The sequence below is a fragment of the Sipha flava genome, unplaced genomic scaffold (genome assembly GCF_003268045.1).
Source record: "Sipha flava isolate LNK unplaced genomic scaffold, YSA_version1 39_pilon_pilon, whole genome shotgun sequence".
Lineage (NCBI taxonomy): Eukaryota > Metazoa > Arthropoda > Insecta > Hemiptera > Aphididae > Sipha > Sipha flava.
Genome location: NW_020273107.1, coordinates 1,912,479 through 1,939,389, shown reverse-complemented (window position 1 = coordinate 1,939,389; position 26,911 = coordinate 1,912,479). Strand labels below are relative to the sequence as shown.

The 26,911-nt window shown below is 24.5% G+C and overlaps 1 protein-coding gene across 6 annotated transcripts in view; it reads right to left on the bottom strand.

Moving 5' to 3' along the window:
* The window catches only part of LOC112688523 (calcium-dependent protein kinase C), a 92,576-nt gene that overhangs the window by 11,519 nt on the left and 54,146 nt on the right, over positions 1 to 26,911 (bottom strand). For all 6 annotated transcript variants that reach the window (XM_025561771.1, XM_025561775.1, XM_025561770.1 and 3 more), the window contains 2 exons: positions 10,046 to 10,199; positions 412 to 640 (listed from right to left, as the gene is read on the bottom strand). In XM_025561771.1, coding sequence (XP_025417556.1) covers positions 412 to 640; positions 10,046 to 10,199 — 383 coding nt within the window. The remainder of the gene's footprint in view (positions 1 to 411; positions 641 to 10,045; positions 10,200 to 26,911) is intronic.

Genomic DNA, 26,911 nt, shown 5'->3' with positions numbered 1-26,911 from the left:
GAGATAGAAATGTTAAAATTAATTAATGTGCAATGCTTACATAAACGTGAATACAATTTGTTAATTGACAAACACACGAAAATTAAAGTGATTAAAATTGAAATTTTTATTTTGCAAAAGTAGGAAGATAAGAGAAGAAAATAAAAGTAAAACCATTTCACCATGCTGTTTGAATTAGAACATTTTTTATTTCAAATTATTTTTGATATTGTACTATAAGTTCAATTGAATTTGAACAAACAGTTTTATATAAATATACTTATAAAAATTCCCAAAAATGTTCTCAATATTAAATTACAAACATACAAATACAGACACAAACGAAGACGCGTTACACGCGCAGATATAATGAAATAAAGAAGGTTAAATTATATTATAACAGAGCATAAAAATATTACTTGTGATGCTTACCCGCATTTGATTTTTCAATGCAGCCAAATCGGCACCTTCTTCGGGCACAGGCACATTATAAAATTCACCTTCTTCTTGAGTCAATAGCTTAAACCATCCTTCAACTGGTGACTTGATCAATTCCGATATTCCAAATGACAAAGATCCCATAAAATCATTTCTAGATGTCCTATCCCAATCCCATACCTCAATCAATAGTCTGCGATCTTTATCTTCAGGCTTCAGCTCACTGCACAAATCAATACCATAGTTTTATCATCTGGGTGACGTTTTCGTCACACAATGCAAATTAAGTAATTGAGATTGAATTTCAAGTTCTAAAGTTTCGCCATGTCAACCATGATGTAGAGTCGAAATAGGGAAAAATTATAAATCGATTTTTTTTAGCAATCTTTTTGAACTTATTCAAATAATTCAAGTAATTCTACCTCAATATATTGTCTTTCTTAAAACTACTGATTTCTCTATTTAAAAAAAAAAAACAATCAATTAAATCAATTAAATAAAAAAGTGAATGTTTAAAAAATTATTCCTAGAAATGTTGCCAATATTAAGAAGGTATAACTGAATAGAATCATTATTACAAAAAAAAAAAAAATTACAAATAAAATATTTGTCAAAATTAACGAAAATCAAAAAAATTCGCTTACTATTATCAAACAAACTTATTTTTATTACCAATGATTTAATGAGAAAATCGTTGTTGATAACTTTATTTTATCTAGAAAATAATAAAATAGGAAATTGTTTGGAAATATAATGTAAGAAGACCTTAGAAAAAACAAATTTAAAAAATTTTATTTGTATTTAAAAATATAAAACAAGTGATTTTAGAACAGCAAAAATGTAATATTCAGTTATAAAGCAAATTTAGTTATAAATATTATAGTTAAAATATATTTCTCTTGTAAAAAATAATTGATTAAATTAAAAATAAACATTAAATTAAATACTAAAAAAAATTATTTTCCCTTTTATTATTATTGAGAATTCTGAAACTCTGAGTAAATAAACAGCATAGTGCAAATCAATACAATTTCAAGAGATAATTTATAAAAAAAAACAGAAATTAAAATTATTACGAAATATTTTGTCAATTGTTTTAACAAATAATTTGATTTAACATTATATATATATATATATTGTAATTTTACAATACCACAATAAAATTATAGTTATTTTTTATGTTTTGAAGTTTTTACTAAACTCTTCGTATACAAATAACACAATAATAATTAAGTAAAAATCATGTACCGAGAATATTTTCACAGATAATTTTTAAGCCGGAATACATTTTAGAATTATAATAAATTTTGTTACTATTTTCAAAAACAAAAATGTTATATTATAATTGTTCAAAAAATGTTTGAGTTCATCCCTCATTTAATAAACTATAAATTAGATAGCTCACGATGTATTCCTAATACAATTGCCATAACAATATTTTTTAATTACGTTAAAGTAAATAAATTACGTTAAGTTAAAGTAAGAAAAAATAAATATAATTTGTTTTGAGTATATATGAACAAACTGAGAGCTTTTGAGGGTATCATTAAATATACTGTAACAAATTAATATAGCACAACATTTTAATACGTTGTGGTAAATAATGTTCTTTAACAATAGAAACATAGTTGACAGAAGCTCAATTAAATGTTAATTGGATTAGATATTTTAAACTATAGAAAAATGGTACCTTAGATTTTGTATGAAAAAATAATTGATATGATGTGATACATGTGAGATATTTGTAACAATGATTTGGATAAAAAGTGCAACACATGTTAAATATAAAATGAGTTGCAACATAATTGTGGAGATATTTGAGTTTCTGTACATCTAATTTAGTGTTAATATTATGTATGATCGATATGAAAGACTATAGGAGTAGTTTTTCGAAGAATTCGTTTTGATAATTTGTTTGTTATGTGTTACAATTATTGAGATCTTCCATAGGATTAAATATTCAACATAGGTAATAAAACAAATATTACAGTAACTTAATTAAAATGTTGTGAATAGCAGTAGGGTTTAACTACTTTTAAATTTTCCGGTATAAAATAAAACTAAACGATTGACTGTCGAATCAGTAAATAATTATTTTAAAATTAGTCAGTAGAACAGAGGTTCTTTATAACTGATATAACACAATTAAGAGTAAATTAAATAAAATGATAAAAAGTCAAACGATGTTTTATCCATGTTTTTTTTTTCTGGGAGATAGATTATTAAGGAAAACTTGGTTGAATATCATAATTGATCACTTGGCAAGAGAAAAGCGTTTGGCAGAAAAGTGTTATCACATTATGAATTTACTTTAAAAAATGGAGGCGTGCAGTACGGATTAATATTTGAAGGTTCGAGTAAAACCATAACCCTAAATTATTAATAAATATTGATGTTTAAGTATAACCAGTTGGTTATTTAAAATAAATTATTCCTATTTTGTTATAAATTGAACAACATTTAGCAACAATAAATAGTGTAGTCTAAAATCGATGGAACTGATCAATAAGCCTTGTCTTGAAATATTTATATATATAATATGAACAAATGTTTTTTGTACTTTCATAAATGAAAAATAATCTTTTAAAATTAGATGTTTAATTTAATAGAAATTTAAGATCTCGTTACAAAAAAAAGGAATTGATTTTAACGGTTTATATTTTTTCGGGAAATATACATAAATATAATATTGATGGGTATCACTGAACGCACGTACAATTTAATAAATTTGTTGATGACTGATTAAAGACTGTAACGATGTGTTTTTAATATTAATAGGTTCTCTGAAATAATGCATTTAAGTTTAAAAGAAAAATAAATTTGGAGCGCACCTACATTTGTAATACAAGCTTTAATTATATTAAACATTTACAAAATTATGTTTATGGAGTTTTAGAACTTACAACGAAGGATATATTGCATTACTTTGTACGTTTTATTACATTTAATAAAAATTACCTTTTTTTTCAAACCATAAAATATGAATGTTTCTATTGAAAAATGTATTGTAGTGTAACATAAATTCTTAAAAATGATAAGTGTATTTTGGATTTTAACAGGATGTTAAATTTAATATATTCTTTAATATTCTACCAAAAAAATCTAGAACAGCATTATTTCTATATCTGTAAAAAGTTGATATAAGTACATAGTTTTATAATTTTAAAGAAAAATATATATTATAAAATATATTTTAGTATTAATTTAACCTTAAATAATTAATATAATAAAAATTAAAAACAGTAAATTCTATAAACATTTTTTAATTACTAACGTACAGTTTAGTTAACAATATATAGTATCTAATATAAATATATGTCCAGTTAAACAAAATATTTGATTATAATTAGTGATAATAATTATTATTGATACTAAATAATATCACCAAGTATTCAAATTTTACTATAGTAATGTGGTAAAACATTTAATGAAGGTTAGTCTAAGTTATATTGTTTACATCAAATGTTTAGACCAAACTTCAAAATTCATATTGACATTTCATAAGAAATTATGAAAATACACACAAAACTAACATAAGAAATAACAGTAAAGACAAGTGTGGTAAAATTCGAAACCAATAATGACTGCAAAACAACTTAAAATAGTTGAGCTCAGTGTAATCCAATTTTACATTATTGATTTAATGTTAATTTTGTTCAAATGACCAAAGATTATATATACCTACTATGGGAAATAAGGAATACAATTTGGTCTTGCCAGGGAAATTTAAACCGCGAATAGAAATAAATAATTGTTATAGTTATATTAACAACTGTACAATATTTTATAAATAATGTATTATAATTTTATTATGATACAGAATAAAGTATTAAATATCAGTATAATATTTTTTTCTTACTATTTATATTCTTCTATCTTATAACAATTTTTTTCCCACATAGCCATATCAGATTGTTAAAAGTAATAGCTATGTCGATAAAATCAGGCAATATATGAACAATAATTTATATTTACAATTAACCAGTAGAGTTTTTGTGATATTATGACGTGATGACAGTACAAGGAGATAAAAAATTAAGTTTGTCAATAACTGTAAAAGGTAATTGTGTAAAATATTATTCTTATAATTTATTATAATTTTATTATTAATTACTTCATATTTTATATTTTATTCTATATTATAATAAAAATATAATAAATTATGGATAAAATATTTTATTATTATTATTATTATTATTATTATTATAAGTAAATCAATTATTTATTTCTATTCGAGATTTAAATTGTCCGAGTCATGTGTACATTACCCGTCTATAGAATAATATATAATAGTATTATTTATCATTTTAATATATACTGTATCCTGTAACATATTCATAAAAAAATCAGAAATATTTTTAATTTAACTAAAAAATAGAGTAAATAAATAGTTAAACATTATTTTTAAATGTTTTTTTTTTATATATATATATAGTTTTTATTAGATTCTACACTATTTTGTGAAGATAATTCAAAAATTTAAAAAAAATATAACTTATTTAGCTTTAAATCGTTGTGGACCAACCTTATACTCTAACTTAAATCATCAAAGTCGAAGAGTGATTTGTGGGACTCCACCTATGTCTAACCCTTGCTACGACATATTATGCTGCTTATTAAATACTAAATTTTATAGATTGAATGAACAAAATAAAAAGTAAAATAAATTCGTTATATGTGCTTAAATTGTAATTTTCTAGTAAATAATAGTATAACAAATAATAATGTATGTAAAACTAGATAAATTTTTATTGTGCTCACAATATGAAAAAAATAATAGGAATGAATATAAAAAAACAAACTATTAAATTTTTATTTTTCAAATTCCTTTTTATTTTTTCGTTTAAGAAACAGATAAAATATTCACAACTTATATAAGTTTCAGGAAAATTGTTAAATTTTTATATGCTTAAGGGAGTAGGTATATATATAAAAAAAATAATAATAAAAAAAAATATAATGAAAACATTCAATATTTGTTAAAATATTTTATATTATTATAATCTTATTAAAGACTTTTTAAAAATATTAAAAATTAATTTTTAGTTTTACTAAATTTACCAAACATTACATATAAGCATAAGAAGTATTTTATAACTAATACTTGGAGAAACATGTCTTACGTTTATTATGAATAAAAATAAATGTCTGTTATTTTTTTTTGTTTCTTATATACAAAGAATGTAAATTTAACGTAAAATGTACACATAGATATTATATTAAAATAAGGCTATCATCAGAATAATAATAGAATAACATAGAAGATAAACTCCTATAGCGTTGAAATAAATATATAATTATTATTATTATTTTATAATTTAAGTATTTATAAAACAAACAATCATAAATAGTTATAGCAATAAGTGATTATTAAATTTAAAATATTGTGAATTGTAGCACTGTGATACTAAATATAGGATGAGAAATGGGAATTGATAGATAAAAAAAAAAAAAAGATTCCAAAGAAATATCTTGTTTACTTACAAGCTATAGTTGTGATCAAATATCAAAAATATCATCTTTATTTCTTTTAAGAAAACCATTTATATACCTACACTAGCTAAATTATCTGGTCTCATTCCGAAGATATTTTACTATTTTAAATAGGAACAATTACTATTTGAGTAAAAAAAAAAAAAAAACAAAAAATGTAGGTTGAAAAAAGCGTACAATCCTCGTATATTCTAATGATATTTAATTTTATTTATTTATACTATATTAATTTACAAATAACTTACTTAATTGTTAATTATTTATTATCAACGTATAAAATAAAATAAAATAATTCCTAGGTAACCAAAAACTGAAAACGCTTATTTAACCAGTCCATTCCCAAAAAATGTTAGACATTAAAATTTAATTTTCAAAACTTCCTTTTTCAGCGCGTTTATACATACTAAGTATATCGTCGATTAAAAGGCTATTTGCTGTAAGCGACACATGCTATCTAGTGTTATAAACGACGCTTCACTGGATCCATAGATAGTTTTCACTATAGTGAATCATAATTTTATAATGTGTAATCGATGATCAATTTTTATGCTGTAAACGACAGGTATAAAAAAAATGTTTTGTAAAGGTCAACATTTGATTTAGGTGACATTCTTATTAACTAAGTAAGTGATGTAATAATTTTGTGATATACGCCCAATTATTTTTTTTTTAATAATGACGTATACGCCATAATGTCGTTTATAACAAATTAATTCGTCGTTTACAGCAAATTTTTATGTTAAGAAATTAGTGGTATCTAATAAATAAGAAAAAAAATGCGGTAAGTGATAACGATTATAAGATTAGTTCAATTGAATTTTAATGATTGTGACAGCTTGAAAGTTAAGGGCTGATTTATAAAGATTTAAACCTCCAAATAATTAATGATAACAATATTTATTTTTTATATTGATGATGATAATACAATAACTACCAAATTTAATTAAGAAATAGTCGATCACATGAGATAACAATATTTAAGAATTATTGTTTTTTAATATAAATTGTTATTAAAATTAAAAATAATTTTTTTATATACAATACTCATATATATACCTGTATTTTATTTTTGGTTAATAATAGGCATTTTGGTAACATAGGCACATTTGATGTAACTTAATATAATAACGAAATATTTGCTTTTGGTCAAAAATGAAATTTTAACAATTTGTTATTTTAAGTAGGTAAGAGTTGAAAATTAAATGCAAAAACAAAAATAGATATCTTATCTCAATAAAAGTACTTCGATAAGAGTTAATAGTTGGATTATCAAATAGAGGTATACAGTTAATTTTGACTTTTATTAATGTTAAACAATTATTTTATTTTAATATCTAAGTTAGTAGAAAATTAATTATACGAGTAATAACGCATTTAAGGATTTAATTGCTATTACATTTTTAATACATGTACTATAATTGTTTATATGTTTGACTATGAATGATTTGCTTACACAATCATTTTAGTGGTAGGTATGACATAAACTAACAATTTTATGAACATCATATTGATTTTTTTAACAATATATTTTACTGTGTGATCAGTATTTTGTAAGTCTAACGAAATATTGTTTAATTTTAGATTGAGTATGTTTGAATGACTGAATTCATAAACTTCAAAATCCATTGAATTAAGATGTATAACAAGCCAAAAAATGTACATCTATAATATAAAAATGAATCGCAAAATGTGTTGGTAAGCGCATAACTCAACAACGCCTGGACCAATTTGGCCAAATCTTTTTTTCAAATGTTCGTTGAAGTTCAAGGATGGTTTTTACGGCGAGAAAAATTAGAATTATTGCTGGAAAACCCCTAAAAATAGCCCTTTTTGACCCGGTCGATAACTGCACAATTGAAAATGAATTATTAAATAAAACTATTAAAAAACTATTAAAAAACTATAAAAAAAAACTATTAATTTTATTTTTGGTAGTAAATGACGGTTATTGCATAAATATTAAACAAAAAAAGATCCCGCAACATGTGTCAAAACAAATAAGAATGTTAGTTCGAAAAATTATTATGCATATCGGTTGATGATTAAACGAGATCAAGACAAAATTATTCTACGATATCATGAGCTTCGTCAACAATTCATGGTCGAAATGTATGTAAAGACAGAGAGCGAACGATTTTGATACTTGCGATTTAATCAAAAAAAAGCTGCGTGCAGAAGATTCTCAAAACAATTGTTAGATATTGGAGATGGGAAAGTTACTACAGATAAAACGGAATGTATAAAATTACCGACCGATTTCTGCACAATCATTTATTCGCAAGATGCTCTTATTGACTAGATATTTTCCAATGTACACAAACAATACATAAATCATGAGTGGCTGGCAGAAAGGGCAATTTTAGTAGTAAAAAATGTGGACGTCAACGAATTGAATCTCAAGATAAACATTTATTACCAGGAGACATGGTGTCATACAAATCTATAGATATAGTTTGCTATGCTACTGAAGCTGTAAATTATCTAACAGAGTTTTTAAACTCATTGGACTTACCAGGCATGCCACCGCATAATTTACAATTGAAGGTTTGTTCTTCGGTTATTTTGCTTCATAATTTGACCTACCACGGTTGTACAACGACACGCGATAAGTTGTTAAAAAATTAATGAAAAATGTTATCGAAGCCATAATTTTAAATGGCAAATTCCGAGGTGAAAATATATTATTACCGCGAATCTCTATTATACCCACAGATGTGCCAATACAATTTAAACGCTTTAAATTTCCAATTAGATTGGCATTTGCAATGACTATCAATAAGTTTCAAAGCCAAACAATGTCTGTAGCTTAGATTTGAGCACATCATATTTTTCACACGGATAATTATACGTGGTGTGCTCTCGAGCCATCCAGTTTGTGTTTGCGAAAGATGGGATTACAAAAAATATTGTACACTCTGTTGCATTAAGGGATAGATATTGTTTTTTACTTATATTGTCATAATTAGCGATATATATTATTTTAATGGATCAATTTTAATAAATTATTAAAAAAATAAATGTTTGATGTTTTTTCATTTTTATATTTCGTTACCATTCATAGCACGCCATATATCTTCCTTACATCCTTATCCTTACCCACATTCTTACATGCCTATATTTAATTAGTTATTTTTTTCTAGCAAAATATTCTCTAGAAATAATTTATATGACAAAACAACGTTTGTCGGGTCAGCTAGTATTTAATAAATATCACTATAATTATGATTTGTTAAAATATTAATTGTTTTGTTTAAATACATATAAGTATCAAATTTATAATAATGATAAATAGAATAGTTCGACGTTTAAATAAATGAGCACATATACCAATAGATATGTAAAAAAAAAAAAATAGATTTAAGTACAATAAATAATATATGAGCATGAAAATAATATAAATCTAGGCTTTAATGGCACAAAAGAGGACATCACCCAATTTTTTTCTATATGCTCTGTTTACCTTATTAATATTTCAAACATCAACCACCAAATAATCAAAAACTTTAAAATATTTAGCAACCGTCTAAACATTAATTTTTATTATAAAGTTCGTACACTTCAACTATATAGTCCTTTATTGTTTATTATTTTAATAGGATTATAATATACTCATGTATTCGCAGATCAGAATCCCGTGAGACTATACCTAACGCAAAGGTACCTGACTACTATTGTATTTTACTTTGTGATATAAAATATATTTGTTTCAGCAACTTTCATTTATTTCACTGAACAAACAATATAAAAGCTAATAGAATTCTACTAGAATAAATGAAATAAAAATCTTTAGGTTGTCACGGCTTTTTTGGGATAAGATAGATCTAAAATGAAACCGTACACACGGATATCAAAAAAAGTGTAAAACTCGCTGGGCCATATTATACTTCAAATACAAAGACCAGTGTGACATCAATCAACATTGAAGCAGGTATTTTTTCCTTAATATCACGTAGATGGAGGTGTTATTGGAACTTTGAAATAAAGTAGTTCCACTATGAAGAAAAATTGTTATTTCTCCTTCAGTTTATATATCCAAAATATCGTCATTACGAGCGTAAAGTATTAGTATAGTTTAGAACAATTATAAATTTAAAATAACTAGATTTAGTTATAAGAAAATTAAAGTCATACTCACAACGTAATAGTCTCATTCCACACAGGATTCAACGATGATTTGATTGTCTTTGTTTTCTTCTTAATATTATCCGTATCTGGTATAAGTTTCAACTTAACATAAGGGTCCGAAGACCCATTGGGATCCATAGGAATGAGATTTTTTCCTTGACGAACTAGAAGCATAAAAACAAAAGTTGAATAAATACGTAAAATCAAATACTTGACGTGCAGTAGATAATATATTTACAAAAATTAATACGTTGAATGACAATGATTAAGGATCGGCGTACTAATGCAATGGAATATGATTAATATGATTACATATCTGTGAATAGTATTGCTTTTTTCACGGATTTCATAATAAATTCTTATCGCTTAGGATAAGAATCCTTTATGAGTCAAGAATCGTAATCGCAAATTCATCGATCAGTAAGAGGCTGTTATTTTATTTTTAATTTATCGCACATCCCCAAGTCTATTATAAATGTGTTACAAAAACAATTCTATACATATGATATATATATAGGCTAAATAAATATGACGATCATCTACCGAATATGGAAATAAAATACATATGATATCAGAATATGTGAATAAAATTAGAACTATAATTTATCAAAGTATACATAGGTTAGGTTTATGTTTAACTCAGCAATAGATATTATGTTCATCAGTAATTTAGCACATATTAAAAGGGCTATGGAAGTGCGTTGTACCGTAGAGTGTTTATTTATTCCACCAGGCGGTAACCCGATCCCGAGCTAAGAGTTAAATGAAATATTCGCCCAATACCGGACGTGATATCCGAACGATCTCAACATATTATGTAGACAACATACTATTATTTTTTATTGGTGTTATTTAAAATTATAACGAACAATTAATTTAAAATGCTATTACTGATAAAACGCAGTTTATGGTATAATTAAAATATTAATATTAGGGGTGCACTGCACAGTTATAATTTTATCAATCAATAATTTCAAAATAAATTTTAATTGATTGGTCTTTAAACACGTAACGATTGCAAATTTATTGAAAAATCTAATATGATGATTTTTAAGTCAAAAAGTAAGTATAACTGGTTAAAGAACCTTGAAATTAGTAATAATTTATTATGCTCATTTACAAAAAAAAAAAAAAAATCACGTTTCGAAATACTTGCTACGATTAAATGGTCATTGCTCAATTTCAAATGAAAAGCTCATACTATAAAATAAGACAAAATATAAAATACGAAGTATTTCAGAGCAAGGGAATTCATTTTTACCAACGTGGCTAGTTATAATGATCGATCAATAGCTTTTTCAGATCATAGCAATTACGGTTAGATCATAAACAATTATATATAACCAAATTACTTACTGCAAAGATACTTACAAAAATATATTTTTAAATAAGGTGACATTTTAAAGAACTTGGTAAGATTCAAATTAATGAATAAGAATAAGTATACCTCAAGAATAATAAATATGAAAAATAATTACAGTAATAATTTAGTATGAGTAAAGTATTAAGTAAAAATAGACATTGAGTAAGTCCTTTCAACTTAGAAATACTTTAGATATATTCAAGAATCTTTGCTGAATAGAGACAAGGAAACATGATATATTTCATTTTATTTAAATTATTTTAAAAATCACATCACTTAAATGACGGTTCTCATTTTCAATATATCGATTAAGCATTTTTCGGTAGTTTTTAGTAGACGAGATGACAGCAACTTCCCAGGTTATTACCTCCTTTGGGACTTTCACAATTTGGAAACGATATTGGTATACACATAGCATTTGAGATAACCACAGAGGAAAAATTTATATAGGCTAAAATCTAGTGAAAGCGGTGGCCACCCAATGCCGCCAAGTCAAGATGTGTCTTGATATATACCCATGAAACTTTTTCTCGCAGAATTCTGAGTGACTGATGCGCTGTGTGTGTGGTTATACCATCTTGTTGAAACCACACATTATCTTGTCAATATTTATTTCAATGCTTGTTTCATTCTTGTTCCAACAAGATGGTGCAATCACACGAATAGCGGATATGTTATATGCGAGAAATATTTCATGAGCATATTATCTCATTACTTGATGACAATGAGTACCTACCACGTTCACCAGATTTGAGCCCATATAATTTTTTCCTCGGAGTAATTTCAAAAGCCAAGTGCACCGACATCATCCTCAAACTGTGGATGCCCTAAAGGAGGTAATAAACTAGAGAATTGCTACCATCCCGCTTGAAATGACCCGTATTGAAAATAAGAGCCACCACCTAAATTATGTAATTTTTAAATAAAGTTAAAATAAAATAGCATTATGTGTATAATTTATAAATAAAAAAAATTATTTTTATATTTGATTTGGTTTAGTTTTTATATGTTTCACAAATCAAGAAGATTTTTCAGCCGCATCCTGTATATTCTGCCTTAAAGCGAAAATCGTATTGTCAATCTTTATTAAAGATATTGCACATTCGATGTCACAGCGAGTTAGTGGAGATAATACGATATTATTAAAGACACATAATAGTAATTATTGTAGACCATTGTTCATATTTATCTAATATTGCCGCTTCAATTTTTTTTTAAATCGTATGCCGCCCTAAATCAACGCATGACTTTCTTGTACTCTAGCGACGAGTCTTCTAACTAGCTATAATATAGTATGACAATGTAGATTTTAATTGTTATTCCTTATAATTCGTTTAATTTGTTTAAATATATGTACTGTTTACAGTAGGTAGGTATACACAGTGTACAAATGTTATATAAAGCTTTATAATTATTTATAGATATAATGAGCTTGTTATATTGTTCAGATATTCTACATTACTAATTAGCATGAAATACAAATATATATTATACGCTAAATAATGAATTATATAAAACTGTTATAAAATATTGCAATTTAATTTTTGGCTATCATTAATAATATAATAATTAAAAACTTATTTATTAATTTGTATTATAAAATACCTCTAAAATTTTTATTTGTAGTTTATATTTGTCAGCATTAAAATCTTTAAATCAAATCAATTATCAAAAAATCAATCGTAATGAATTTATCTTAAAAATAAATACCCAAAATAAGAATTTGGCATAGATATAATTAAAATAAACAATTATATAGACATCATATAGACATATATGGAATAATATGTATTTGAATTTTGTTTAGTTTCAACTTTTCTATTATCATTGTTTATGTACCATTGTTATCACACACACTGGTATAACAAAAGTAAACAATAACTGTCACTCTAACTATCAAATGCCTTATTCACGTTTTGGCAAATACAACAAAGGGTCTCTTATTCTGGAGATGGAATGCTAACAAAAAAGGATTCGGTGGATTCTTATAATTGTTTACTGGAAACAGCCGTTGGCGAACACCATGACAGTAAGTGATGGTGTGCCAACAATTTTTTGTTTGAAAGTCTGATGATTCTCATCCATAAAATCTACTAGGGTCAAGATTTACAAAATTTAAAAAAAATTAATATAATAATCAAATTTTCAATAAATAAATATATAATTATATTTTATATCAATAGGTACAGTATACCTTTATGATTAGGATAAGTATGTATTGTATTCTAATAATAATAATAGTAGTAGTAACATGAATATAGTAATTAATAATGCATATCAAACATAAATAATAAATAATAAAATATAAATAAATATAAAATCTAATAAACCAGCCATTCTTTACTAATTTAATAATACTTCAGGTTAAGAATTAATTAATTAATTTCTATATATAAATTATTTGTTTAATCATTAATAAATAATAATTTATTCGGTAAAATACAGGTATATTAAATAATTGATAAGTTGAATACTAAAAAATAATATGCGTAAAAGTAATAAAAGATTTAACTCATTTAAAATAAAAATAAAATGTATATTTAATGGTCATTATAGTATCGTTTGTAAAAATAACTTATAATAAATGTTTAACATATTTATAGAATTTAACTTCAAAATAAAATTATCCATATGTAAATTTGACAAACTAACATTTTCTTTGAGAATCAAAAATAAATAAATAACTAAATAAATAGGGTACAATCATAAATATTCATTTTAATTTTCAGGGATCCATAAATTCTATAAATATAATTAAAGCAAACCATATTTTCATATTAATTTTATTATACAATTAGAGGTTTATTTTTACTGAAAACTGTAAACAAATATTTTAGTTTTAAATATGATTTAATGATTTAAAACTAACTTTCAATCAATGAATGTAACACAAAATAATTAAAATAATTATTCAATTCAAAAAGTGTTATCTAACAAACAAAAAAAACTTAATATTTGAACAATAATTTATTGCCCATTCCTGTTGTTTTTTATATCATTATACTGATTTTGTTAGAATTATAAACGAGTGCATTTTAAATCACCTGTTTTATTATTTGTACAAAAATTGGAACATTTTGAATAACAAATAGTATTTTCAATAAGAATAAAAATTATTTACAACCCAATTTAAAATTGTCGTAATATAAATTGTAAATGAAGAAATACATTTAAACTGTTGTAGACATTTTGTGATTTATTTAAAATTTGTATAATTCAATAAGTAAAATTGGTTTTGGTTTAATACTCGAGTATTTGACTTAAATTTCAAACTTTTAAATCTCGTTATAAATCCCTCCCTAAAACAATATATTATTTTTATTAATGTAAAAGTATTATTTAATTATTACGTTTAAAAAAAAATCAAGTACCTATATAATTTACTACATAATCAGCAATTAAAAAGGGTTTTATTTGTATCACGTACATAAAAATACAAATTATAAATTCAAAAAATGCTAATACAGCTTGTAGAAAAAAAGTAATTTAGTTAAAGTTTCTAAACAACGTGTAAAATAATAATTTATAATATGCTTGTTTGTTGCAGATTCGGGATTCCATTGCCATGGTTACTGATACCATTATTATTTTTATGAATTATCTAACTATAATTTTAGGCTATACAGCTTCATTCGAGTTGTACTATTGTCTTAAATGTTTTGTTTTATCTAGATAAAATTAATCAAATTATCAATTAAAATTTAGTGCATATTTAATCACGTGATGTTTAGTAGTGTTTACCGTCTAAACTAAATTTATTTAAACGGAATTGACATTTATTCGACAATATTACCTATATAAATAAAAAAATTATTAAACTTATTTACAGACCCATAAATTAAAATAAGAAGTAATGAGGTCAAACAATCATGATTTAATTTTCTTATTAACATGTAAAATACATACAAATCACTTTCGTTTCTTGTTATTTTTTTTTATTTTTGGGATATAAAAAAAAAAAAAAAAATGAAAAATATACGGTATCCAGGCTTATTCTATTGGAAAGTTTTGGCTTCTTATCCACCTAGGAAGTTTATAAGTATACAGCAATTTTGGCTGTCGTACAATTTTATAGACGTAAGACCCCCGCGAACAGACATAATTCCTTTGGAATTTCATCCAATTTTGACGATACCCTATTCGGAAAATGTAAAAATTAACAACATAGTTGGCATACTGAAGATCAACTTGAAATGTAGGGATATTTTATTATCTAGGATATTGTCAATTTTTTCAATCGTAAGATAGTTTACCATAGTTCATCCAATGTTTTTATGTTTTTAAAAAAATATTCATTATCGAAGAAAAAGTCTTCAAAAATATTTTCAGATGTCATTAATTTTGATTTTTTTAAATAAAAAAATTAATATGCTCTCAATTTATTCTAATTATGCGAAAGAATGATTTAGTATTACACAAAACTTTTTTTTTTAATATCTTAAAATAATAACATAAATCTAAATTCAAAACCTAGTATTTTCAATTATTTGTACCATCATTATAATTTAAAAACTAAATGATAAAATATTATAATTTCTCAAGCTATTTTGAAGGATATTAATTATGAAAATAATCAAATCCAAATATAATCCAACGAACTCATTCATAAAATAATTCTGCATGAATTTCAAAGTCTGAAACGGATACAAAAAAGAATAAAATAAAATTATGTACAAAAAACAAAAAGCCCTTTGAAGGAATCTCACGTTAATTTAGTATTAATTCAATTATGAAAGCGAAATTAAATACTTAACGAGCGTGTCGAATAAATTATTAATTTATATGAAAAAGTATAACTTATTATTAATTTTGTTTTAAAAAAAAATTATTTAATAATAAAATATAAATATAAAGTTTAGAAATATTACAGAAAACAAATATAAAGTAAAAGTAAAATCTATAAAACAGTGGATAAGTGATGTTTATTTAATAAAAGATAAACCAAAGAAGAACAATGAACACAAACAAATACATTAAAGAATTTTTAAAATGGAGAAAAAAATAAAATATACTCGTATTTTCATTTTAGGGAATTTCGAAGAACTAAATTTATAAATCTGGCTTTTTCGAACAAGAAATACAACTTACAGATAAAGATAATAATTTAATATTTACTTTAATTAATATGTTGATGCATAGAAGTTAACTGCAGCAAGAACATTTTAAATTATTAAAAAGTTTTAAAAATATTCAAATAAACAATATTGCACTATATTCTAAACTTAAATCACGTAGGCAAATTTGATTATAGATGTGTATTAATGTATTACACCTAACCAAAGTAATTGCAATAACTATGAAAATATTTCTAATAAATTTGTTAGTGCATATTATTTTTTAATGGAGACAATAGTCATCACGAATTTTGACAATGACGTCAACGATAACATTCAATACTAGAAGAACCGAAAACTTTATTGACTTCACTAAACCAATATTAAAAGACAAAATATACAAAATATGTATATATATATAACAGTAGTATAACACTGCTAAGTAGTTTTACAAAATTATTGTGAATCTTATCAATCTCATTCTTATTTTAAAAACCCACAGCAATAATAAATATGTAAGTGTTCTTTATTTATGTTTTATTAAATTATATAAATTGTATTAAGTTTAAATAATAAGTTATAAAATTTCGATTTTCTTATGATAATACTTATTATTCGTTTAAGAAATTGTATATTATGTATTTATTAATAAAAGTTTCTTGTTATAGTGAAAATCGATCACCTTGCTATTTAATTAAGAAGAAATATAACCACATATATTTTGTAGCTCCAACACATCTGTGCAGTATTGAATTGTAACTAGTAACTGCATTTTATAACAATGGACCAGAAGAAGATATGTGCAATGGTAACTAATGAAGATAAATCATAGAACCAATTTAAAATGTTTACTTGAAATTGGTCTCAGATTTATTAACATCAATTAATTAAATAATTAATCATTTAAATGGGATGCGAGTGTACTCAACTTTCACTTTAAACCCTAAGTAAATATTTAAATAGCACAATTTTAACTTAAAATATATTATACATACACGTTTCTATCTGTATTTTACAATATTTCGAGAACGAAACACAAGTTATTGTTATTGTCATGAATAAAATAATTATTAAGTATTCACTTTGATCTTATTTTAGTTGTCAAGAAATTTGTTTTCGAAAGAAGTACCGAAAGAAAAAATAAATAGTTTCTGAAATATATCTCGTAAAATGTACTTTTAAATAAAACACAGAAGTACACAAGGTATAATTATTGTGCATTCGTTGTGCTAAATTGAATGCATAATAGCAGAAGACATACATAGTGCGTATTATCCTATAGTGTATAGGTACTAAATTAAATTAACATTATTAACGAGAGACATTATTTGTTTATATGTATATTCATAATATAATTGAATATAACAAAATGCGATACATGATGATAACTTAACAAAAATATTGGATATTTATTTGAATATTTTCAAAACATATCAATACATAAAAAGTTTTTATTAAAAACTTAACAAAAAACTTACATTTAATCTTCATTACCATGGTATAGCTTAATTCTTTATTTTACAAATAAATAAATCAAATATCTAATATGATTTACCTACTATAAAAATACTAAACTCACATTTAATTATAAATAATAACGTTTGTATGTAATTTAATATGATAAAAATCACATTTTTACTGTATTATATGAATTAATGTTCATATAATCCATTAAATACACATATACAAAGACCACTATTTGAAACTTAACACTTTATATAGCATCTAATAATCATGCTGTAAAAACTTATAAATGTTTTCACTTATTTTCATAAATTTAACATTAATATACTTTTTATTTATTTGTATTTGTATTTATTAGTTTCGCCTTATTTTCGTCATTAATCAAGGTTCACTTCTGTTAAGTATATTAAATGAATGTATTAATCTTTTGAAGAAATAATCTATTGGGATATTCATAAATCGAAAAGGATAAATGCTGCGTTAAATTAATAGCTAATCAAATAAATAAAAAAAAACCAACCTATGACCTAAAAATATTTTCATTTCGAAAATATTAGCTCTGATTTGAAATTAGTAACTTTCAATTAAATAGAATTTAATTCATGTGCATATCGAATAAATAGAAACTACTGAAATCTAATAAATATAAGTTCAAGTTTTGCTTCCATTAATTAATCCTAAAACTATTACAATAATCATTTGTTACTAAACAAACATAAACGTTTAAATTCATATAAAATGGTTGTAAATGTACGTGTTTTATGAGGAACTACAAACTTATAAGTAATTAAACTCAAAACAACGAATAAGGTTTAAATAAACGAACAACGACGTAATGATAACTATCTAATTTCTTAACACTGAAAATCCATTTCCGTGTTATGTTCACACAAATTAAAATTGATATATTTCTATCGTGTGTAATTTATATTTTAAGAGAAAATTATTTAACGCATTATTATTTTTGTGAAACAATCGAGTTAAATAGACTATAAATTACAATGAGGATAATAACCATTATATTATGATTAATAATAATTTAATAGATGTCTATATTTTTATATAAAATTAATCGGAATTTAACAAAAATATGAATGTTAATATCAACGTGAAACTACACCGTAGAGCACATCGTGGAAAAAAAATATTATCTATAAGCAATTAAAATTGGAGATGTCTGTTTAACCGTTCTTTGCAAAATAAATAAAGCATCTCAGTATTCTTATGCTGTAGACTTTAAAAGCTATCCGCAAACAGGTTTTACTAGAGTAACGACATAATTTACAAATAATAACAACTAGTAAATACAGATTTTATAAAATTGTATAATCGTAATCGGTGCTGTATCAATGGATTTTTGGTTTTTTTTTATGACGAATGAACTGATAGATTGTAATTCCTCGACATTTGCATAAAAACTGAATAATTCCCAATATACAAATAACTATCGAACATTTACAGTATTTCAGTATTTTTTTAAACCAAAATAAATTAAAAAATAAATATTTATGCGCATTACTAAGAGAGATTTTTACAAAAAAAAAAATTATGTATAAAAAATTCTTGTTATAAGATTCAATAAGTAATGTTCTTATTATAATTAATTAAAATTAAAAAATTAAAACCATAAATATTGAAGGCATAATTATTCAGTATAACTAACTACACTATTTTAATTAATAACTAAATACAACTTTTAAATCCCACGAATTTTAATAAATTTGAAAATGAGGAAATATAATATTATGAACAAAATATCTGATATATTTTATTATTTTAGTCATGTTTCATGTATAATTGTACACAATTATAAAAAAATATACAATTATTATCATTTCCATTTAGAATAAATACTTAATACAACATATAAATCATATTTTTAAAAATATTTATTTTTGAATTGTTGGTCTTACATTATAACATAAAATTCTTTTAACATGTTAAATTTTTTAAATTTATTTTTCCAATATTACATAATATTCGATATATGATTATAAATATAGTTTATACATAAACATGAACAAATATATATTGTAACATACGTATAGCCACATAGTTTTAAAATAAATAACTTTATTTTTTATTTCAATCATATGCATTAATAAATCATAATCAATAATGGTATATATTTTGCATACAAGTGATTGAAGTAGTAGTAGATACAAGTATTGAACAGTAGTACGAATTAAAAATGTAAATTACTACTTGGTTCATCGGATGAGTGACTGACGTGGTATTTGGGGTAGCATATGAATTTTTACAATAGACGGTAGAGTATCGACAAATACGATAATAAAATTGATGGCCATTCTAAATTTGGCTTTTTATGTTATATTTTCGTCTTAGAGGGAGTTTTCAGATAGTTTAAATACGGAAACGTGTCAGTTTCCGGCTTAGTGAGATTTCCGTCTTGGCAAGATGAATTCATTATGTATTTAAAATTGGACCAAAGAAATTTTCGTCGTTTCCCCGAAGGGTTTCCATTTTACCAAAGTTCCATTTTATCGAGCTTTTGCCGTAATGTTTTCTTAACTTATATTATAAAACATAAAACTATAAAATTATGAACTTAACGTTACTAATAAGAAAAAATAATTTAAATTACGAAAAAAAACTAAGCATACAAGGTCATATTGTTTATTTTATAAATTGTCTTTTTTGTAACAATATAAACGAATTAATATGAATCAAACAAATACATATATAGGTTTACGTTATTTATTACGCGGAAGAAATAAAACTAGATATGCTACTTCAAAAATAGTGATTAACGATAATATATAAATAGTAACTATAATAAAGATATATTTAAACTTTATGATAGTTTTGAGTTATGAACATTAAGTATTAGTAAATAATCAGGTTCACCATAGGAAGCAAGTATTATTAATTATATGTTTAAAGTTAAAAGAAAAAAAAATGTTGTTATATATCAGTATTTTATAATAAACAAAAACTCGCTAATGAAGTCTTCACACTATATCATTCTCCATATTTAATTCATAAGAAAAAGCACGAAAAAAAAGTCTTCGAAACTGAACTTAATTATTTATTGGTCATTCAAGTTTCACGATTAATATAAATGTAAAATAAAAATAATTTACTTTAAGCAACAGATATTGAATTTGAACAATATTAAAACGCATAGAAAATCTTAGTAAATTAATATTTACATGAAAAGTCGATAAATAAAAGACATCGTGGGACAACAGTTAATGGGAGTTTTTATCGTTTGATAATTACACTACTGATCTATGCTGGGATATTTTATTAGTAATAATTTTTCACGCCTAAAGTTCCTCGATTACTATGGTAATCAGGGCCTGCGTTACCTTTTGCGAGGCCCTGGGCTAAACTTATTTTACCCACAACAATGGTCACCTATAGTGGATAACATGTAATATACGCGATATCGGGTAATGATTGATTAAATTTAAGAAATGCGATAAAATAAATGTCCTATGTATCCCTGAGCAGCGTGCCGTACGGGTGTCGTCGTTGGTATACATGACTTATGAAATATAATAATGTTGTTCTGTTTGTTAATTGGTTTTTTTTACACGCCAACGGATTTCTCTAGAAAGGCGATCTGCACATTTCACGTTTTATTTTATGAGATTTCCGTACAAAATATTTTTCATTTAAAATTTTAAGTGCGAGGCCCTGGACAAATGCCCCGTTTCGCCTCCCCCTAACGCCGGACCTGGGTAGCATGCGCATGTGCATACAATCGTATAGCAATAACTTTAGTAAATATTTTAGAAGCAAACTATGGCTTGACGGAGGAAGTAGCAGAGGTTAAATTGGTTACATTTTTACATACAGTTAGCACATTGACGATGACGAAGAAAAAATAATGTTTTATTCTCTTTGAGTTGACATTTATTAAGATCAATTTCAAAAACCACTCCCCTCACGAGTATTATTACGGGCTCTTTTACAGCAGAAAACATTTAAATCACATTATTTATTTAGTTCAATTATTTAAAAATGTATTAACTATGAAATATAACAAAATGTGAAATATACAGCAATATAAAAACCAAATTTATTAGTATAGTCAAAAAGACTATAATGTTTCAATAATTATACTACCAATAAAAAAGTCACCAATTTTATATAGCAACAATTTTTTCGTGTATGGTGCTACTATTTTCATAGACGATGTTTGAAATTTAATTTCCTTGTCATTATCCAAATATAAGCTTTATATTTTTCTAGTGAGCTCGGAGAAACAGTATTAACAATTTCAATATTTTCAGAAACTTTACAATTCTGATATATATATATATATATCTATATATCTATATATCATGTATCTATATAATAGAAAACCTTAGTAAAAATAAAATACCAAGTCAAACAACACATAACTTTACAAAGAGTAGTTTCAATTACTCGGGGCAATGTAATGTAGACATTAAGGTATTCAATTGAAAAGCCCCAAGGGTCAAACGAGAGAAAAACACAGAAAAATATACAAGGGTTGTAAGCAAAAATTATATAGAACGGTTTTTTCACGTTTATAACGGTAAAATTATCCCTGGTCAGAATGTTTTACATTGTGAAGTTTTTTTTTTTTATGTGACAATAAATTATGCAAACGCTCTTCGACGGTTTTAGTGAAAAAATGCCTTTTGCACTAGAAAAAAATCCACAAATTCGTTCACCATCTACGATAGGTTCACTATAAGGCATCAAGTGTATACCGGTATTATGATTTCTAACCTACAGAATTCTACAAGAAAAATTCTATATTACATAAAGAGTTAAGCGTAGAGGATGTTGTGCGATTAAAAATGCTCCCAAAAAAATATAAGTACAAAATAACATTATGTAGTACAATATACTATACAAAAAAATATATAATGACATTTGAATAATTATATTCTTTCAGTAGTTAAAATGAAAATATTTTTATTTTTTTTTAAATTGAATAAGTTATAATAAACATCATTTTATATAATATTTGAAAAGCATAAACCAAGATATTCATTCAAATGCCATAGAAACTACGGCTTGAATCATTTGAACGAACCTAATCCATTTATAAATATAATAAATACCTACATTTTTTATGTATCTGATAACCTCAGAACATGTATATAGTGATACAAATACATATACACGCACACATAAATATATATGGTATTAGATTCAAGGATAACACAAATAATATTTATACATTAAAAGGCAAATGGTATATTAATATTTCATACAATATACGCTAACTATTTTATAATCGGGCAACTTACTATATAGATAATAAAATACTAAAATAATTAGATAATTACCTTCTATTAAAAATATATCAGTTCTATCTAATTGATTATTAAATAATATACAGCAAAAAAATATTGGCATAATGCATTATTGTAACACTAATACACAGATCGTTACACGCAAAATCGAAAAAGGTAAAAATAAATGTTAGGTAAAAAATATCCTGAATATACAAGCCTGACTGAATTTTTCTGTCCGAGACATTAAATCAAAATCACTTCTGATCGAAGTTAATATCTATTCGTATAATGGATATTTGGTCTTGGAATGATTGTAACTTGAATATTTCACGTTTTATACATATACGTATAATCGTATCACATTACTTACCACAGTATATAAAGTTCTACGATCAATAAACAAAGAAATATAATACAAAAATAATAATTTTATTACTGAATTGAAACAAAAAATAAATGGTATTGAATTGCTTCAAATAGCTTGTTAGTTATAAAATTTATTTTAAATAGCATGATAAGAATAATTTAACTAAAATTTACTTAATATAAAAAAGCACCTTTTTCATTAAGAAGTGTTTTAGTTTAAAATAAAAAATTGACGACCGTTAATTTTTTATCATAATATAATATTTAAAAATATATAACAACTTTTAAGATTATGTAGAAATTATCTCTTAAAGTAAATATAGAAAAGGATATAAAGAAAAAATGGATTAAAAATATAGTTCAAATTATTCAAAAAAAAATATGGAAATGTGTATAATATTAAATAAATATTTGTCATGAATAACAATTTTAAATTAAGACAACTAATCCCATAAAAACGGAATAACTCTGGAAGGTAAACAAAGAAATAATTTTTAAATTATTACTTAAGAGACGTACCGCTAACGAACGATTTTCTTCATAAGGCTGTTAAACAATGTAATTGTGTGTATGTAATTTTTTGTTATAAAATTTAATAAATAAAATGAAAATATTTACATATTTTGCACTAACATATGAATGAATAATTTTCTAATACTATGGTATTATAATACAAATACAAATATTATAACATGAAAAGAAAGGCTATAAATCACTTCTTTAGAACACATATAAGCAACTAATCTTGTCATTATCAGTGTTTATCTGAAGCATATAATGATGACCGATAAAATGGTATATTTTTTTTTTATTTAACGATCATCCACGGTTGATGTAGTTTTAACGTTTTAACCTTGTAAGGGAGGGGGCGATGACTAAAATATCCATACAGGGATAAAATATCATAATTTATAAACATATTACTTTATAATGAATGTTTTGAAGTACTAATTGATTCTAATTGAAGTAGGATTATTGAACTATTGAGTCAAACTTCAATGAGTGTAGAGCATTGGGTGTATGAGTGTATGGGTTTTTTTATATTTTTAATTTAATTTCACGCTTAATCAATAATTAAATAGATATACATTTAAGTATCACGTATTAAATCTTTTTTAGATTCAATCAAATCATAATACTTTAACACCGATAGTGATGATTATGTTTTATTAGTTTTCACGAGTAAATATTTATAATTATATCCAAAAACTTGTTATATTTGTTTATTAAAATTATATATCCTCTACAAGTTTTATTGTCAATAAAAAATATTTTATTCGATTACAATTTCAATCCAATTCAAATTTAAAACGAAATCTGTAGTTTTTCTCGATGTTTATAACAGATAAAATTAAATCCATACTACTTATTTCGGCAATCCACATTCTGTCGTTTTTTTCTTTAATTATAGCTTCCAGTATATACTATGATAACTCAAAAATAATTATATATTATATTATAATTGTTGAGGTATCATAGTTTATACTGGAAGCGAATTATATTACTCACTTATACAGGGTGTTTCAAAAATAACGCAGGATTTAAATCTGCTATATATTTAATTTATTTCTTTTTAAAAAATATAAAAAAATAAATCATTATCATCAAGAGAAGTTAAGGTTTAACAGTGAAAAACAATATCGGGCATATGACCCGCCTTACAGGATTATTCTTTTCATACAATTTACCATAACTGGATAACACATTGTTCCATTAAGTTCGTTGAGGACACGACAAATTTCTTGCTTAAGTTCCAAGACATTTCAAACTTTGTTTTGGTAAACTCGTGACTTAGTGCATCCCCATAAGAAAAAAATCATACAGCTTCAAGTCGCAAGATCAAGGTGGGTAGCTTTGGCCTCCTCATAACGAGATTAGTCTGTCCAGGAATTTCTCACGCAGCAAAGTGATTTACTTATTACACTTCAAGAGAAACAATCCCACTGCTGCGTGAAAAGTTCCTAGACAGACTAATCTCGTTGCGTTGATAAAGCTACCCACCTCGATCTTGCAACTTGATACCGTGTGATTTTTTTCTTTTAGAGATACACTAAGTCACGAGTTTACCAAAATAAAGTTCGAAATGTCTTGGAACTCAAGCAAGAAATTCATTGTGTCCTCAACAAACTTGATGGGACAATGTGTTATCCAGTGATGGTAAATTGTATGGAAAGAAAAATTGCCTGTAGGGCTAGTAGGGAACGTCATATGCCCGATATTGTTTTTCGCTATTAAACCTTAACTTCTCCTGATAGAGAATGAAATATTTGTTATGTTTTTTTAAAGAAATAATCTTAATTTATAGCAGATTTAAATCCTGTGTTCTTTTGAAACACCCTATAATATAATATACGAGATAATAACACAATACACAAAATAAAATATATAGAAAGATATAAGTAATAACGAGTGAAGGTCATAAAAGCAAAATACTATATGTGATGCCGTAGCATTAATTAAAAACCCGATTATAATACATAATAACGTAAATGATATACGTTATTTATAAGTATAATATAAACAATTGATAAGACATTTGAAGTACAAAGTAGTTAGTATTTTTGACGATGAGTGTATTTAGAACAGAAAAAATGAGTGTAATTAGTGAGTTTATTAAGGCATTAAGATTAGAGATAAATTAAGGAAAGATATCAGAAATATATTTCATGGTTGTATTTTGATTTATTGTAGCTTCCGCATTAGTTTTGGTCATGGGTTGAGTATGGTAGTTAGTAGACTGATAGAATTTTTGTAGAGGTTTTTTTTTAAAAATATTTTTGAATGCACCCTCTGAAATTGGCTGTAAAGTATATTGAATAAAAAGATGATAGCGGTGCAGTAGCGGTAGCGGAGGCGATAAAATTGTATTCACGTATTGTAATGAGCCCGCACACTGCAGCAGTAATTCGGGTCGCGATATTTATAAAAACCACTATATGCTTGAATTTACCACCACCGCGGAACGGTATTTTCTATTGACATTCTTAATTTTTTCCCAAAATCAATGTTAGTACTTAAAGTAAACATGTATTATTAATTATTATTTTAAATTAATGAATATTATACTATAAGATTATGAAAATATGTATAATTATAGGAAATTAAAAATTACTGTTTCATTCATTATTAACTAATTTGTTTTGTATGCTTGTAAGAGGATATCATGTATTTAAAATGAAGTTACTACAGGTACATAAAATAATCTTTAAAAAAGTACAATGAAATTTTTAAAATATCCATGGGTTTTTTTATTATAACACTTCTTAAGTTTTGAAAAAGCACATCACGCATATCTAGATCCAATCTGTGTTCGAATGAAATCGAATTTTGTTATGTTTATTTTAAGTCAAAATTATTTGAACAAAACGATTATGTTTAGTTTAGTC